Here is a 15,915-nt window from a genome sequence, read left to right on the forward strand (position 1 = left end):
TACAATCATTCATATCATTAACAAATTATATTAAACACAATTAATATTATATGGTACCAACATTAATTAAATTTTCATTAGGTTTATTATTCATAATTAATTATATTAAATGTTAGGTCTCGTGGTAGATAATTTATTCATTGCTTTTTTAAACAAATTAACTTGAATAAGATTATTATTATATATATATTTTTAATTTTACATCAAATACTATATTATAATTTTGTTAATATATGATATTGAGACAAAATTTGATAATATGAGATTAATTAACCAATCCACTTGTAAAATTCCCACTCTATTGAGAGAAGATCGGTATCTTTTTATCTACGCCATTTTTTTCTTTTAAAGATCTATTCATATTCTTTAAGTTTAACTCGATTAAGAAATCTACACGTTCAAGACTCGATATCGAAATTCATAATTTTGACCTATTTATCTTTATCGTCATCTCTTATTACTAAGTTGAGGCCAATAAGGCTTCAACTTGTCGTCTCTATCAAGACAACTTGATCTTTAATCAAGTCGTCGTAAATGTTAACCCATCTCATAACTTTCCAACTACGACTAGACCTGTCGAAGATTTATTCCGGCTCCGAATAGTAAACAAAGGTGAAATATAGGTTCCAAACACAAAATCTTACATGAGAATGATGGATCTTAGCTTCTTTCTAGATGCCCTTATTAGACTTTGCTGGTGACAAAATCCCTGTCACTTGATTCCCATATGGTAGTCCCATCACAGGTGCATAGCTTCTTGTAGTTCTCTCCGACACCCGCGCTTCGAGCTACTACTGCTACTGCGATGCCCGGAACTGATTTATCTTCGGTCTCATACACCGCTATCGATCGTCCGATGAGATCACACACACGCAGGTTCTGTTTCACACCAGAGAAAAACGCTTCGCCATTTTCATTGGCCTCTATTGTTCCCAGGTCGCCCAATGGCTGAAAATACATTGTGACACTATATTAATCTTTCAGAGACTCATAACCACATAGAAATCATGTCAAGTTACTTAGTTATGGTTTGATGGTTTAGGGTAGGATTAAACTAGAGGAAAGGGAAGAGGTTTTCAAATAGGTTCAAAACCGATTTCGAAAGATTCGTGAGGTTTAACCAAGGACTAGATCGAAACTTTTAATATGAGCCGACACTAAACTCGAGACCCGACAACTAAATTATAATATGCTCATCAACAGACCTATTGCTGGTTACAAGTTTACACTAATCATCCCAGACACTAACAAAAAAACAACAGCAGAAGCATGGTCTCTAAGAACAGGCATATGAAGTTTATGGATGAACAGGAAAAGGAATGACTTCAAAAGCTATAAGTTGAAAGTTAACCTCATTACTAGGGCCAGAATCTGCAGAATCAAACACTTTCCCTGTGCTAGCAGCACCTCTAGTCAGATCACCAAATTCATTGATTGACCAACCATGTTTTCCAGGTGACAATCCACTAAAGTTGGCTTCAACCCTGGCTAGTTCCATACTTACTTGAGCCAATCGAACCACGCCAAATATATTCGGGCCTTTAAATTCGGAGACAGCAGCAGAAACTAAGAAATCTGCAAAGAGAGGGCAGTGGTTTATCAGATTAATAACTTTCTCACTCCTATTCTTTCAACGGGTCAATCAGATTCCTCTTTTAAAAAAACCCAAACAATCTAACAAAAGGAATTACAAGAGAAAGGGGAGACTTGGCGTCCAGATCCAATCCAGAACTAGAGAGAACTAAGATGGGCTCCCAACTAGTTATTAACAAAAGAAACGGATCATTAAAGAATTGTTCGAATTAAAGTGCCAAAGAGATATGTTTCATCCAAACCACACCAGTTTCCCGACACGTGCATGCTTTATCGTATTCTCTGTTAGGCCTCTAATTTGACATACGTACACTAGGAGGGGTAGTAAGGGAAATAAGCACCAGAAAATTAGCTCGTGGGAAAGTCGGGTGGTTGGTGTGGGCATGAGGACTAGATATTAGAGGGGAGTGCTTTGGGTAGGCAGGCTTTCTTTTGTATAGAACTATGTTTGTGGAGGAGAGGTTACCAGCCTTTTCGAAATAGACTGGATGCTTCTTAGTGTTTGTCATGTTCTTCATAATTCTCTATATTCAAACTCAGCAACTTAAAAAAGTACATATTCCTCGATGCTGGGGGCATCCCCAAAGGGCGGGCGATTTGGTGATATTTCTGATTAGCTGTCACGGACTGATTTTTCTTTCTAGGTCATGCGAAGGGGGCAGTCCAAGATCCTACTCTTGCTCAGCATACGCTCTCAACGCCTTCCTACCCCAGAAGGAAATTCCTTCCCTTTTTTGGCCGGTTGTGGGCGAGGAGGGATTCGAACCCACGACACCATGGTTCATAGCCACGTGCTCTACTCCCAGTTTGGCCCAATAGGCTTAGAAATGAACCGGAGATGAAACTGTCATATTTCTCCTGAGAGTCAAAATGCCTACGTTTTCAATTTGTTAATGCAGTCATCAGATAGCACCGAATGATGGTCTAGGTCATAACAAATGGATTGAAAAGGAATCGACCTATACCATTTTCAATAACCCTAGCACCCCTTTCCGGCGAATAGGTTAAACAACGTTGTCATGTACTAATCTCCGAGACTCGAGATGATTTTCTATTGAGTAGACAAATACTCAACAAAGATTTGATTACAAATGATAGCACAGAGAATTATAGGGCTAGTAAAGTGGAGGGCTATCATCTTCAAATTGATTTCCAAAAATCATATAATCACGTTGAATGTGGACGGCTAAAATCTCGAATAGCCCCATTGAATCTATTCACATGTCCTCCTCAGAGGTTCTTAGTCCACAATGGTGTATTATGTAAGGGCATACTTCAAAAAATTTAAATCCCATCCTTTGGACTTGTTTTTCCTCAAAAGATTCAGTGAAAGTTTCATCGGATTATTGTTGCCCACCAGTCCAAAAGTCGAGATTCATCATAACACGATGGAGGATGCTCTTAGCCAGAAAGGAACCAGAAGATTTGTGGATATAGAGAGGAATTAGCAGGAGATTTGGGGTTCGGCTCACTTTTAACCCACCCCTTAAACTATTTCAACCAAGTTCTATTTTGATTTTCCTTCTTTATTGATTCAGAACAAGATCAAGTTCTGATAATTTATATTCTACATTTCGATGGCTCTCCTTTGTCCACACCTTATGTAATACCTATAAGTTCAAATGGTTTCCAGAAGCAACATATAACTTGATAAAACATTCAGAAATCTAAAGAACTCAAAGAAGCTTTAATCATCTTAACAGCTAAGGGTCAGATTCAGAGTAAGAGAGAGGGCGGGTTTAATTTAACGTACCCTCAGGAACCCCTTGCCCAATTAACCGGGTTTTTCGACCCGTCTGCTCCAAAGCTTCAGTCATTGTCTTCACAGGTGTTGTACCCAGTATCCTAACCACTTGATTGCTCAAGTCCACATCAACACTCTTTACACCTGAAACAACAGTTTAAAGTTTTGGAACTAGTATACAGCACATGAATGAGGATGCTATTGGTAGAATTAGTTTAATCACAAGAACTTTAGTGAAAAGTGTTCAATGAGAAATCATTTTAAGACTTGGTTCATACTCTAAGAAAGCACTCACAATTGGGGGGAAGTGGTTTTAGCTATGAAAATGCCCAAAAAACTCCCAAACATAGGTTAACAAGAGGTTATAAACCAACCAAAAGGTGAAACAATTATCAATTGAAACATGAAACACGAACATCAAATAAGATAAATCTTCAACTAAAACACTTACCATCAACGCCCTGTAACTTGTTCTTGACAGCATTAACGCAGCCCTCACATTTCATATCCACCATAAACTCTGTCTGTCACTCAAACGCAATCAACTAAGTAAATTCCAAACATAGACTCGAATTCTCATATTAAACCATAACAAAACAACAACCCCTTGAGCAATTTAACCAACAAAGATCCTCATTAGAAAACTACACCAATATGAACCAGAAAGCTTCAAGATAATACACAAATCAGGAGAAAAAGAATTCAAAGAACTAGACTCACCAAAAGTTCGGGCAAATCAACGGTGCTCTGCATCAATCGAAAGCAATTAAGGGGCATTAGAACCGATACACGATAGAAAACAGTAAAATTAACTATGGGTTTAAGAAATCAGAGGAAACCTGATAGGAGGAGATTGGTTCCGAAGTGGGTTTCTCCATGGGAACAGCAGAGGGGGAATAGGCAGAGATTCGGGAAAATCCAGAGGAATTTCGAGACGAATGTAAAGAGAGGGAAATGGGTTTGAAGGATTGAAGGAGATGAAAATGAGGAGAAGAAGAAGAAGGGCTGGGGAAGATGAAAGCTGCAGATAAAGCAGACGCTGTTATGGCAAGGCTAGTGGTTGTTGCTGCGGACCTTAGAAACGCCATTAAGAACGATTCTCTTTGTTCCTGATTTCTCTTTCAACATTTGTCAACGAAACGGCAAAAAACAACACACCCAATATACCAAAATCATTTTTCTTTTGCAAAATAATAATCTTTTCAAAATTTCTATAAATTTGAGCGGTGGGATTTTTTTTAAAATTTTCTTTGAAGTATAGTTAAATTTTTTATAATTATTATTTTCATCTATATCTTTAGAATAAAGTCTTTTTTTTTTTATAATTAAAATAATAAAAGAAAACATGATTGTTGGCTAATAATAAGTAAATATCATAGTTGTCATCTAAATATAAATTAGTCTTAAAATGGCTTAAAAATAAAGAAAATTTAAGAAAATTCCTATTCAGATATAAGATTTCTCACCAAAAACAAACTTTTGCTATTAGTTTAAACTTTAAAGTTCAAGGAAAGCTCACACTAGCTTATAATAGCAGAATCATGTGTGCTTGGATATCTGGTCGAAGTTCTCTAAATTTGTGGCTTTCTACCAAATGGAACACAAACTGGATACATTGTAATCACATTATGAACCATGGCAGAAGAAATGATCGGTTGATTAGTTCCGACTTTCTTGTTGTGTCGCACAGGATTCGACCGAAGACTTGTTGCAAAATGCTTAGAAACTGGTAACTGCATAAATGTAGTTCTTCAACCGAAACCAGGGGGCACATCTGGGTCTTCATCGCTATCATCATCTATACACATTTGGTTGTGCTTTGTGTTTGAAACAAAGCCTGGTGCTGGATCGACATTATCTGCATCAGACATGTCGTTTCGACTATCGTTGTCACGTTTAATAAACTGCAGCTCCTCTCCGTGTTGTTTTTCCTTGTTTGTATGATTACCAGCAAAAGAATAACCTGAAGGTTCTATAGGATTGGTCTCAGTGTGTTCAGATTGACTGGTGGAGGCCTTCATAGAACCATTGTTGTCAGCTTCCTTCCAAACTGGTATAGCATGGTGGGTGGATGCTTCGGCGTCTTCCTTCGCTTTCGGGTTCGCTAAGTTATCGTATATTGATTGTACAGTTTCTGTGATTTCATTTTTCATGCCATCGTCTGATCTGATTATCTCCCATAAGTTATCAGAAACCTTGCTCATTATTTCATCCCTGAAGACAAGGCAAATATATTATTACCTTATTATCTCTCAGGAGATACTTTAATTTTCTTCAAAGGAAAATTTTAGTATGGACAATAAAATAAGGAAACAACAAACATAGGCATCCAAGATATTTGATCTTAACATAGATAACTTAAGTCACTCATTCACTGAGTTTTTGAAAGTTCGCTAAGTCAAGAATTCGAGAAATCATCAAACTCAAGTGAGCGTATTTCTCTATCTTTTGAAACGATTTAATCAACAAGAAAAGAAGTAGATGCGCTTTAGAAGAAGAAGGATTTGATGATAACTCTGATGTTAGTGTTAGTAGTCAAAACGATTTAATCAACAAGAAAAGAAGTAGATGCACTTTAGAAGAAGGATTTGATGATAACTTTGATGTTAGTGTTAGTAGTAGCGATGAGGAGTTGGCTTATTTCAAGAATTGGCATCAGAAGGGTTATATGAGAGTCATGTGAAGGAGTTTGTGGACTTGAAAATAGGTTTATGATGTTGGAAGTATGTGAGATCCCACATTGGTTGGAGAGGAGAATGAAGCATTCTTTATAAGGGTGTGGAAACCTCTCCCTAACAGACGCGTTTTAAAAACCTTAAGGGGAAACCCGAAAGGAAAAGCTCAAAGAAGACAATATCGGCCAGCAATGGGCTTGGGCCGTTACAAAGTTGCTTGGTGGGAGTAGTTTTGTATGCTTTCGCTCGTCGATTGGTCGAAATATTCCTGGGCATATTGTTCTATTTTTTATATAAGAGACAGATCTATAAACCAAGAAAAAGCAACAGTCTAAGAGCAGGGGGCGAGAAGCTCCCTCCCACACAAAAACTAATGAAGCACAACCTCTCAATTATGGAGGATTTGAGCTAGGCTATACTCACAAAAGAATTTCCTGTTTCTAAGACACTACAAAGAAGACATAATTTGTACAACATTGCAAGAAATATATCAAAAGTATTAGACGAATCCTCAAAGATCCTCCTATTTCTTTCCTTACAAATCTCCCAAACAAGCGCCCACGTTACATTTTGTTCTTTGATATTTTACTTTTTGTCCCTTATAATATATAGAGATTTTTGCATTTTTCTGTTTGGTTTGGGGATTTTACAGAGTTTCAAAGTAGAAATTTCTTCATGTGAGTCAATCTAGATGAGATAACCCTTTCACCTCCCCTTATAAGAAGAGTTCATATGAACTCCACGGCCTACTTTAGCTAGAGAACTCGAGAAAGTACACTATAATGACAATATGACTATGTCAAGAGAAACAATGAAGAACATGGGACAGCAGAAATTTGGTCTTACCCAACCTCGTCAAATATTGCATCAGAAAGTTGCCGAGGTTTTACATTTTCAGCTCCTGCCCGATTAAGAGCTGCCGATTGCTTCACTATTGCAACTATATTATTGCGCAATTCTTCCTACAGTTAAAAACACATTTTCTATTAAACCCCAAAATCCAACAGAACGTCAATGTTTATAGAACTTCAAAAAATACTACCATCGATTTATCTCCCTTGATACCCTGAACAAATGTGCTTAATTTGGAACAGGAAGAACGAAAGAACTAATAGCTCAAACGAATCAACAAATTCCACAACAAAGAGATACGATTAGCTAAAAATTTTTACTATTAGAATTAGAATTAACAAAAATACTAAGCAGAAATCAAATGAAGAACAAAAACCTAAGAAATAGAGGAAATCAAGATGGAAATGAAATATAAAAATGAACATACATTGTCTTTCAGCTTGCGAATGATCTTGAGACGGAGCTTATCGAAGTCGCCGTCATCCTTGAGCTTTTCGATAACATCTTCACCACTAATCTTGGGCCCGACCTCCATTAACGACGACCAGCGTGCTTCTTCCCAGCTTCAAAGGTATTGTTACGCTGCCATTCTCGTTTGCCCTACACGAATAGCATGATTATTATTATTATTATTATTATTTTCGATGAATAATAATAAATAAATAAATAAATAATAAAATTATTTGCATTATTTTTTAGTACAACAAACGAATAAATAAATTATATAAACATTCGACCTCGATGAAGGCCCGACCTCTATTAATATGTTTGAAAATTCTCAATTAGGTTTTTTTCGGATGTTTATGGTTAAAATTTGTTAACAAAAAAATGTATGTCTTATTCGACAGGAACATCGTTGAGCCGATAGAAGAAGAGGTGCTTATTTCTCGATTCATCAATGTTCCTTATTACGATTGTTACTTGAACATCCTCTTGTATGTCAAGTACGTACTGATCAAACATGCCATAATAACACTTAATCTTACACAATGTTATATATAATATAAACTAACAATTTTTTTTTTAATTAATAAGTGAGAAAAACGTTCCATTATAAACAACTACAATGGACACAAATCTCAACGACATATAAGATATCACGAACTATGAGCTTTTCAAGGTGGGTGGCTCACTTATGACCTATCTTCGATTAGAATCGTCTAGCTGCTCACCCTATTCAGTGACCTTAATCACCTATTATGATGATCTTAGTGGCTAATTATCTGATCACTTAATGTGCAATTATCACAAAATTCTTTTATCATATGTTCGTAAAAATAGATCCGTGATACAATTCACCATGAAAGTGAGCTACACGGCCAAAACCGAACCGAATCAAGTCGGGTTCAGAAAAATTAAACCAATCTAACTCGAAATGTTAATCCAACCCAGCCCAACCCCTATCATTCGGGATGGGTCGGTCCAGTTTGTCGGATTTGTTGGGTTGAATGTACACCCATAGCTACACCTAAAGCAAGACAGTCACAGTCTCCCACGTGGCCAACACCAAAGCGACACGTGGACCAGAACAAAATGCGTTCAGGTAATGAAAGATTGAGGGACACCTCAGATCCTAACGTCCAATAAAAAATAAACATGAAGCTGACGTGGCAGATTTCGTGGATTTGAAAAACCTCTGCCAAATGAAAAACACAGAAAACCGTTGCAATTTCCCTCCACACATTTTCGCATTGCCTTATCTTTCTTTCCCTCCAAATCGAGCCACAGTCTTCCAACACTCATCAAATTCCTGTTTGTTTTCTCTTCTTCTTCTCCCTTTGGCCATGGCGACCAAATTGACGTTGTCGTTAGCGTCCTTGAGTTCGCTTACTGTTCCGATTCAGAATCAGAAACCGGCAGCTTCTCTATTTTCGTCTTCTGCAAGGTCCCAATTGATTAGGGTTTCTAGCCGGCGTGTGCTTCTTCGACGGCGGGTGCGTCTTCCACCTCCCCGGGCAACTACTGATCAACCAGGTTAGGGTTTTCTCTTCGTGTTACCACGAGTAGTGCTGAGCTTAGTGCGATTTGTTGACTGTGAAGGTTACAGGGAGTGGGGCAGAGCTAGAAAGATTAGTGTGTTGTTCGTTATATCTTTTGAAGTGCTTGTGAAAAATTTAAGTGCCCATTCAATATTTTGCAGTGTTTGGTTAAAACCTTGAAGAGTACTTTTAGCCGATTATTAATACTTTTCTAGGAAATTTTGAATAACTACTAGTAGTTTGAGAAAATTTAAAAACAGATAAAAAAAAATATAACTCATTCAAAATGCTTTTGAATGAAACATTTAGTTGGTTTCTTTTTTCAAAGTCACTTAAAAAACACTTTAAAAGACATTAATTCACCCAAAAAGAATGGTGTTAATATGAACTAATGAAACGGTTTTGTTCTTTGATTTTCCTAGTGTTCAATGTAAAATCTGACCCATGAAGTGCTTTTTATCAAAACTAGAAGTACTTATTTGAAAACACTTTGTTATCTGGTTTTAATTGTTCGAGAGTATTTTCTTCCTAATTAGAAGTATGTTTTTGAATGTAACATTTTAACTAATATCTGTCAAACTGAAAAATCAAAATGACTAAGGGAAAAATAAAGTGAGAAAAAATATGTAGAAAGAGTTGGTGAGAGAAAATGTATTTTCAGAAAAATGGGTATGAAGGGGTATGTATATCGAAAATTTAGTGTGGAAAAACATGTATGATGAATGAGATTCAAGAAAAAGCATATCTAGAGAGAGATTAGTGAGAGAAAATGTATATAAGGAGAAGTCACTAGGTTTTAATGTAAATATTAACAAAAACGTCAAGGTCTCAATTTAATGGAATTGTTGATGGGAATATCGATATGATGTTGATGTCAATGGATGTTTCTAGAAAAAATCCTAAGTATTTAAATTAGAAATAAGCATTTCACCCTTTTAAATAAGTAATGTTAATGTTCACATTAGTGATATGTTGTTGCTATTTTTTTATATAGAGAACTTCACTTGTAATAAAATGGAAATGTTGATGCCCTCTGTTTGTCGATATGAAACTCATGGAATGAAAATCTTGATGAAAATGTCGACCGATGAAAACTCAATACCATTGAAAGATTAAAAATTAAGTTTTATGCGAAAAGTACTTGTAAAGACCTTATATTGCTTTGTTGAAAAAAAAAAATGCGTCTAAATGCTTTTTTGAAGAAAAAAGGAGGGGGAAAAAAAAAAAAAAAAGAAGAAGAAGAAGAAAAGCTTCTACACTGTAGCTAAGTGTAAATATTTGAGCTGGAAAGTGTTTTGAATGATCTAAAACCACTTTGGCTAATAGTTAAAAAGAAGTCCAACAAACTTGGAAATATTTTTTGACACAGTTTTTCTTCCTATATCTCCGTAAGTAAAGATTATCTTGTAGTTTTCAGAACCATTATTGTATGAAATGTTTATTAGTACAATTCTGTACATCTTTCTAAAAGAAAGCACGGAGAACACAATCAGATAGTTAGCATACGAGGTTTAAACATTAATTTGCCTGCAGAGCCTAATGAAATTAATCCTATGAACTAGTTATTTGCCTGATGCCTGATTCTGTAAGTTTTATGAAAAGTTTGGTGTTGCAAATAGAACATAATATTGAGCACTTCTTGGCTTTCACCCCATCTTGTTTGCCTCTAGAGAAGCTTCAGAAAGGAAATTATCATTTAATCCTTGATTTCCAGAAGTAAATGCTATATGTTGTGTTGAGTCTAAATTTCTTTCAGGTCAGGTTGGGGAAGATGATGTTGTCGATAGTAATGTCCTTCAATATTGTAGTATAGACAAAAAGGAGAAGAAGTCCATTGGAGAACTTGAGCAAGAATTTCTCCAAGCTTTACAGGTACACTGTAAAAATCTTCAACATTGAATTCTGAAGCTCTTTGTCAATGTATTCTTCCAAGTTCTAATTTATGCAAGATTTGATTTGTAAAGAGACATTAAACATCAGGACTTGCAGTTCTGTTTCAGAATTGGTCCTGTCTAAACTCAGTAAAATTATAATGTTTGTATGCCTCTAGAAGTTAGATAACTTGACGGCATGTGTTTGGAGTTCTTTTTTGGATGTTCAGTTACAGTTTTTCCACTACCAGTTGCACTCTCCACTCGAAATTTGTATTTGATTCTTTTTTAAATATGTCATAAGCAATATAATTTGTAAGAAAGCACTTATAGAATACTTTTGGCTCAAACGATTGACAAGAAGCACTTCCGAAGTACTTTAAGATTAGAGAATTGAAGTATCAAAATGATTTGTCATTTGAAAAGTACTTTTTGTTAAAAGCACTTATTCTAGAGGTACTCCCTAATGCACCCTAAAATAGTTTCTCTTCATGTTGTGCAGGCATTCTATTATGAGGGTAAAGCAATTATGTCAAACGAGGAATTTGATAATCTCAAGGAAGAATTAATGTGGGAAGGCAGCAGTGTTGTAATGCTAAGTACTTACTGATCAAACAATCAAATCTCTGCGTTTATGCCTAATTCGATTGAAGATTGTTCAGATACTTACAATTTGTGATACAGGTTCTGATGAACAAAAGTTTTTGGAGGCCTCAATGGCATATGTATCTGGAAATCCAATTTTGACGGATAAAGAATTTGACGAATTGAAGATGAGACTTAAGGTCTGTTTGAATTATTTACCGTTTTATATTTGCTTGGCTTATTTAATTGCAATTTTATCTTGACTGACGCCTACGTGGTTTTGAAGTTTCGATTTGTTTTCTTCCCCAATCATATGGGCATGTGACATGAAATCATTGAAAGAGGTTGACACGCTTACAGTTTTACTTCGTTAGGTGCATGAGAGAGAGATTATAATAGTACTTGGAATATGTATCTAGTAGTTATTAGAGGTAGACAATTTTTTCAATCCACGTCCAAGAACTATTAAAATATGATTATTGAATAATTTTCTCTATGTGCCTCTTCCTTCTCTTGATGATTTCTAGTGGGTGGGATCACTTTTATTTTTATTTTTATTTTTGGCTTGGATTAATATAGTTGCTAGGGGACGAATATAGTTTTACTCCCAAATTATGCCCAAGGGGTCTTAGCCATATAGCCCTGTTTTTCCTGATGTGCTTTTCAAACGCGTTTCTCTTCACAATAACATTCCTCTAAAGCCTCAAGAATTTGTTTAGACCATGTCTCATTTTATAGTTAGACAAAACAAATGAGACCTTAAATGAAAGATCCTTTTATGAATATACAATGGAGAAATGAGTCGTCCTGCTCATTTGAAGGAATTATGGAAGTTTAAGAATAGACTCAGATGAGACTTGGACCTTTAAGTATACTTTTTCCCTAAGAAAGCTAGATGCCACCCTTTTCTACCTCATTCTTTAATATACTTGTTATTTTGACTAAAAAAGACAACTAAAGAACAGTGAGCCTTTCTTTATGAGTCCTCATGTGCAAGCAATATCAACAACCTGGACATACTTGAAGTTTGGCTTAAATATCTAACCTTATTCCAAGCTTTATGGTAAAGTAAAAAACTACGCGAACATAATAGTGGTTTACATCAAACCAATACATAAACCTATACATAACTTGAAACTATAGGAATCCTGATTTTGAATCGTCTAGTATTAGTTTGGTGGTTTGAGATTCATTACTCGATCGTTATTCCTTCCACAAATATAGGTGCCTCATCTCTAATTTCCCTTTCCTTCATGAACTTGGGTCCCAAAGCCAAAGTGAGATTACAAGCTACTTATTATATGCATGTCCTAAACATAGGATCCCATCCTACAATTATTATGCCATGCATGTCGTTCAACACATCCACACAAACTTCCATAGTCTTAAACATGGATATGACCATAGCTACACCTTACATTTCTATAATTGTGTGTTAACTTGCTAAAGGGGACCCAAGCCTAGAGAAAAGCTACTTACATTGAATGAATTCAGGAGTGAACTTCAAAGAATTCTTTAGATCTTTACAACTGGTGCCAGGTCAACGTCTCCATGATGTGAATGGTTGAAATAGTAAAAACTGACTTAGGCAAATGATCTCCCTCTAGGGTGAGCTTTAAAGTTCAAGTTGTGTACCCGCATTAGTGCATTGTTCGTAGGAGGCATGGAGAGAATCTAAATCATTTGTTGTGGGAGTGTCAGTTTGCTAACTACTTTGGGGTCGTTGGAGGAGTTCGTTCCGGGTTAGCAGGCTTTTCATAGGCATTTTTCATAGAGATGTGCCATCTTTGATGGAGAAGGTGCTTTTGAATCCTCCCTTTTGGGTACTTTTTGTTTGCCCTTGTATTCTTTCCTTTTTTGTTTCCTCATTGAATGTTCATCTTTCTTGCCCCTCAAAAAAGTTGAGCCTTGGTAAGAAAAACTATATAATCTCGCCTTTAATCACCAAAAATCCCCTAAAATTCATTGATGAAGGTGCTACTCAACAACTTAGTATTAATGCTTTTTGCTGCGGTGACTACTATTCTACTAGTAAAGCATAATACGGAACTAATAAAGTCGTGTGATATACTTGAAATTATTGTACTTTCAGATGGAAGGGAGTGAAATTGTGGCTGAGGGCCCCCGTTGCAGTCTCCGAAGTCGAAAGGTATGTGTAATTGTCTAATATGGTTTCAGCCCATTTTATAATTTGGGCTGAGTTTTGGATAATGAAAATTGTTTATGTTTTGGATAATGAAAGGCATGTCTATTTGGATGCTTTTTTGGATTTCTTGAAACAATTAAAAGCTATTGATGGTTTAAAAAGTACTTAATCCATACTTCTTCCAAAATACTTGTGGAAATAACATCAGTACAATACCATTTTGGCTCGTATAATCTAAGTCTCATTTAATTTTGGCCAATGTACTCTATAATGTTTAAATATAGTTCATGTGCTTTCAATAAATCTTTACATTAATCTTTGCGATTAGTTTATGGTTAACTTTCTGAAACATATATACATCTTTGCGATTAGTTTATTGTTAACTTTCTGAAACATATATACATGATCTTTAGCCAATTTTTTTTAATTAAAATTAACTTCAAACTAACGATAAAAATTAATTTTAAGATTTATTGAAAGTTTGCGAAGAGAAGTACTAAGCATATTCCGTACTTGATTCCACTAGAATTAAAATGTAATCCGATGGTCATTGTTTACATATTTGATTATGAAGTAACTGCATTGATTACCGTATATCAGAGCAAAACATATTTCTCCTTAAGTTGCAAAAGTATGAACCTGTATTTAGAATTTTAAAGATCTAGAATGGCTTTGTATGAACTTGTACTGATTACCTTTCTTCTTACAGGTTTATAGTGATCTCTCTGTGGACTACTTTAGGATGTTCCTCTTGAATGTTCCAGCCACTGTAGTTGCACTGGGACTGTAAGTTTGAAACCATCTATTTCAATTTACAAGAACCTTTTAACCAATGAATGGTGTCATAACATTTTTGTTTTTAGTTTTCTTCAAAAAAGTAAATTCTAATCTACATTTTTAAGATTAATTATGAGCTTAGTTTTTTTAAGATTAATTATGAGCTTAGTTTTTAGAAGTAGAAAATCAAAAGTAAATTGTTATCGAATCATGTTAAGTTTACTTTCTGATATTGTAATTTCGGTTTACTTTCTGATATTGTAATTTCGGTCGTGCGCTTCGGCCCTTGTTTGTTTGCATTTTCGTGTTTAAAACTTAGACACTCATTTGTTTATGGTTACTTTTAGGTTCTTCTTCCTGGATGATATCACTGGATTTGAAATTACATACTTGTTGGAGGTAAAATTTTCATCCTTTTCCTCTACTTTTTCATGACCAAGTATTGAAGATAAAAGTATTCTGCAGCATCTCCTAAACTGCATAATTCTTGTCACACAAGGAACCAAACTCTTTTTAAGCAAGCTACAGCCATGATTATCATGATCTTTCTCCTTTCTTTGGTATATATGCATTGTTGGTCAATTCTTTTGCAAGAGAAGCTCTATAGCTAAAGAATAAGCTAGCAGAGATCTTGCTTCAAACTTTTCAGTATTTGTCTAATTCTAAACTCTCCCTGATAATCATTACTTCATGCTCTTATAACTTCAAATTTGTTCATACTGCGTTGAATGCAGCTCCCAGAGCCATTCAGTTTCATCTTCACTTGGTTTGCTGCTGTGCCATTCCTAGTTTGGTTAGCTCTTACCCTTACAAATGCAGTTGTTAGAGACTCTTTGATCTTGAAGGTAGAGTAGAGTTCATTGTTACCCATTTTTGACAATATGAACCTTGTATGACCTGCTTGAAATGGCATATGAAGCTACCTTGACTGTACAAAATCTTTTTATAGGGCCCTTGTCCAAACTGTGGAACTGAGAATGTCTCCTTCTTTGGCACCATATTGTCAGTTTCAAGCGGTGGCAAAACAAACAATCTCAAGTGCTCAAAGTATGAAGCTCATTAAATTGCTACCATTCTTAACATCTTGCATATATGCTTCTTTTTTCAATGGTTTATCTCATAATTATTCACTGTAAAAACTATATATATTCTTCAGCTGTTCAACTGAGCTGGTGTATGACTCGAAAACCCGCCTGATCACATTACCAGAAGGAAGCAACGCATAAGTTAGAGGTACACTTTGTGATCATCTTTAATCCCCTAGAGAAATTATTGTCTTTTAACATGCATCTACATTACATTATCATTCTCTAATTTCTCTGTGCCAATATCATCCCATTTGGTAACCAAATATTATCCCATCTACATTCCATTAGAGAACTTCAAGGCAAAGACTTCTCATGCTACTAACTATTACTATCTACTGACAAATCTAGGATTTGTAAGCTGTAATTCCAGGAGAAACAAGACCAAAGGGATCATCATATGGAAGCTACAAGAATTCTCCATGGTTGAATATGAAGGATATTATGATGCTTAAAACCCTGCCTTGTAGAGAGAAATTTTTAGCAGTTGTGCAACATTGTATCTTGATGTACAAATTTGTGAATACTCATCATGTACACACTATACCTAGAGAAGGGTGTGATGAAGTTTCACCAATAAAATATAATTAATGTATGTAAAATCAGAA

General features: G+C 35.4%; 3 protein-coding genes across 3 annotated transcripts; 1 reads left to right on the plus strand and 2 right to left on the minus strand.

Annotated features, from left to right (window-relative positions):
• Positions 1-528: 528 nt before the first annotated feature.
• Positions 529-4,495, minus strand: LOC111801093 (copper chaperone for superoxide dismutase, chloroplastic/cytosolic). The gene is made up of 6 exons (XM_023685074.1): positions 4,177-4,495; positions 4,058-4,084; positions 3,789-3,861; positions 3,347-3,481; positions 1,352-1,575; positions 529-948 (listed from the first exon to the last, which is right to left on the minus strand). Exons 1-6 carry the CDS (start codon positions 4,423-4,425, stop codon positions 685-687), a joined length of 972 nt encoding a protein of 323 aa, XP_023540842.1. The 5' UTR covers positions 4,426-4,495; the 3' UTR covers positions 529-684.
• Positions 4,496-4,794: 299 nt separating this feature from the next.
• Positions 4,795-7,479, minus strand: LOC111799685. The gene is made up of 3 exons (XM_023683122.1): positions 7,292-7,479; positions 6,859-6,974; positions 4,795-5,551 (listed from the first exon to the last, which is right to left on the minus strand). The coding sequence occupies exons 1-3, from the start codon at positions 7,397-7,399 to the stop codon at positions 5,089-5,091; spliced, it is 687 nt and encodes a 228-aa protein (XP_023538890.1). The 5' UTR covers positions 7,400-7,479; the 3' UTR covers positions 4,795-5,088.
• Positions 7,480-8,524: 1,045 nt separating this feature from the next.
• LOC111800497 (PGR5-like protein 1A, chloroplastic) lies at positions 8,525-15,915 on the plus strand. The gene is made up of 11 exons (XM_023684214.1): positions 8,525-8,838; positions 10,600-10,715; positions 11,217-11,313; positions 11,399-11,499; positions 13,392-13,448; positions 14,155-14,231; positions 14,570-14,621; positions 14,957-15,067; positions 15,172-15,269; positions 15,379-15,455; positions 15,659-15,915. Exons 1-10 carry the CDS (start codon positions 8,649-8,651, stop codon positions 15,446-15,448), a joined length of 969 nt encoding a protein of 322 aa, XP_023539982.1. The 5' UTR covers positions 8,525-8,648; the 3' UTR covers positions 15,449-15,455; positions 15,659-15,915.

This window comes from Cucurbita pepo, chromosome LG08 (assembly GCF_002806865.2).
Source record: "Cucurbita pepo subsp. pepo cultivar mu-cu-16 chromosome LG08, ASM280686v2, whole genome shotgun sequence".
In the NCBI taxonomy this organism is placed as follows: domain Eukaryota; kingdom Viridiplantae; phylum Streptophyta; class Magnoliopsida; order Cucurbitales; family Cucurbitaceae; genus Cucurbita; species Cucurbita pepo.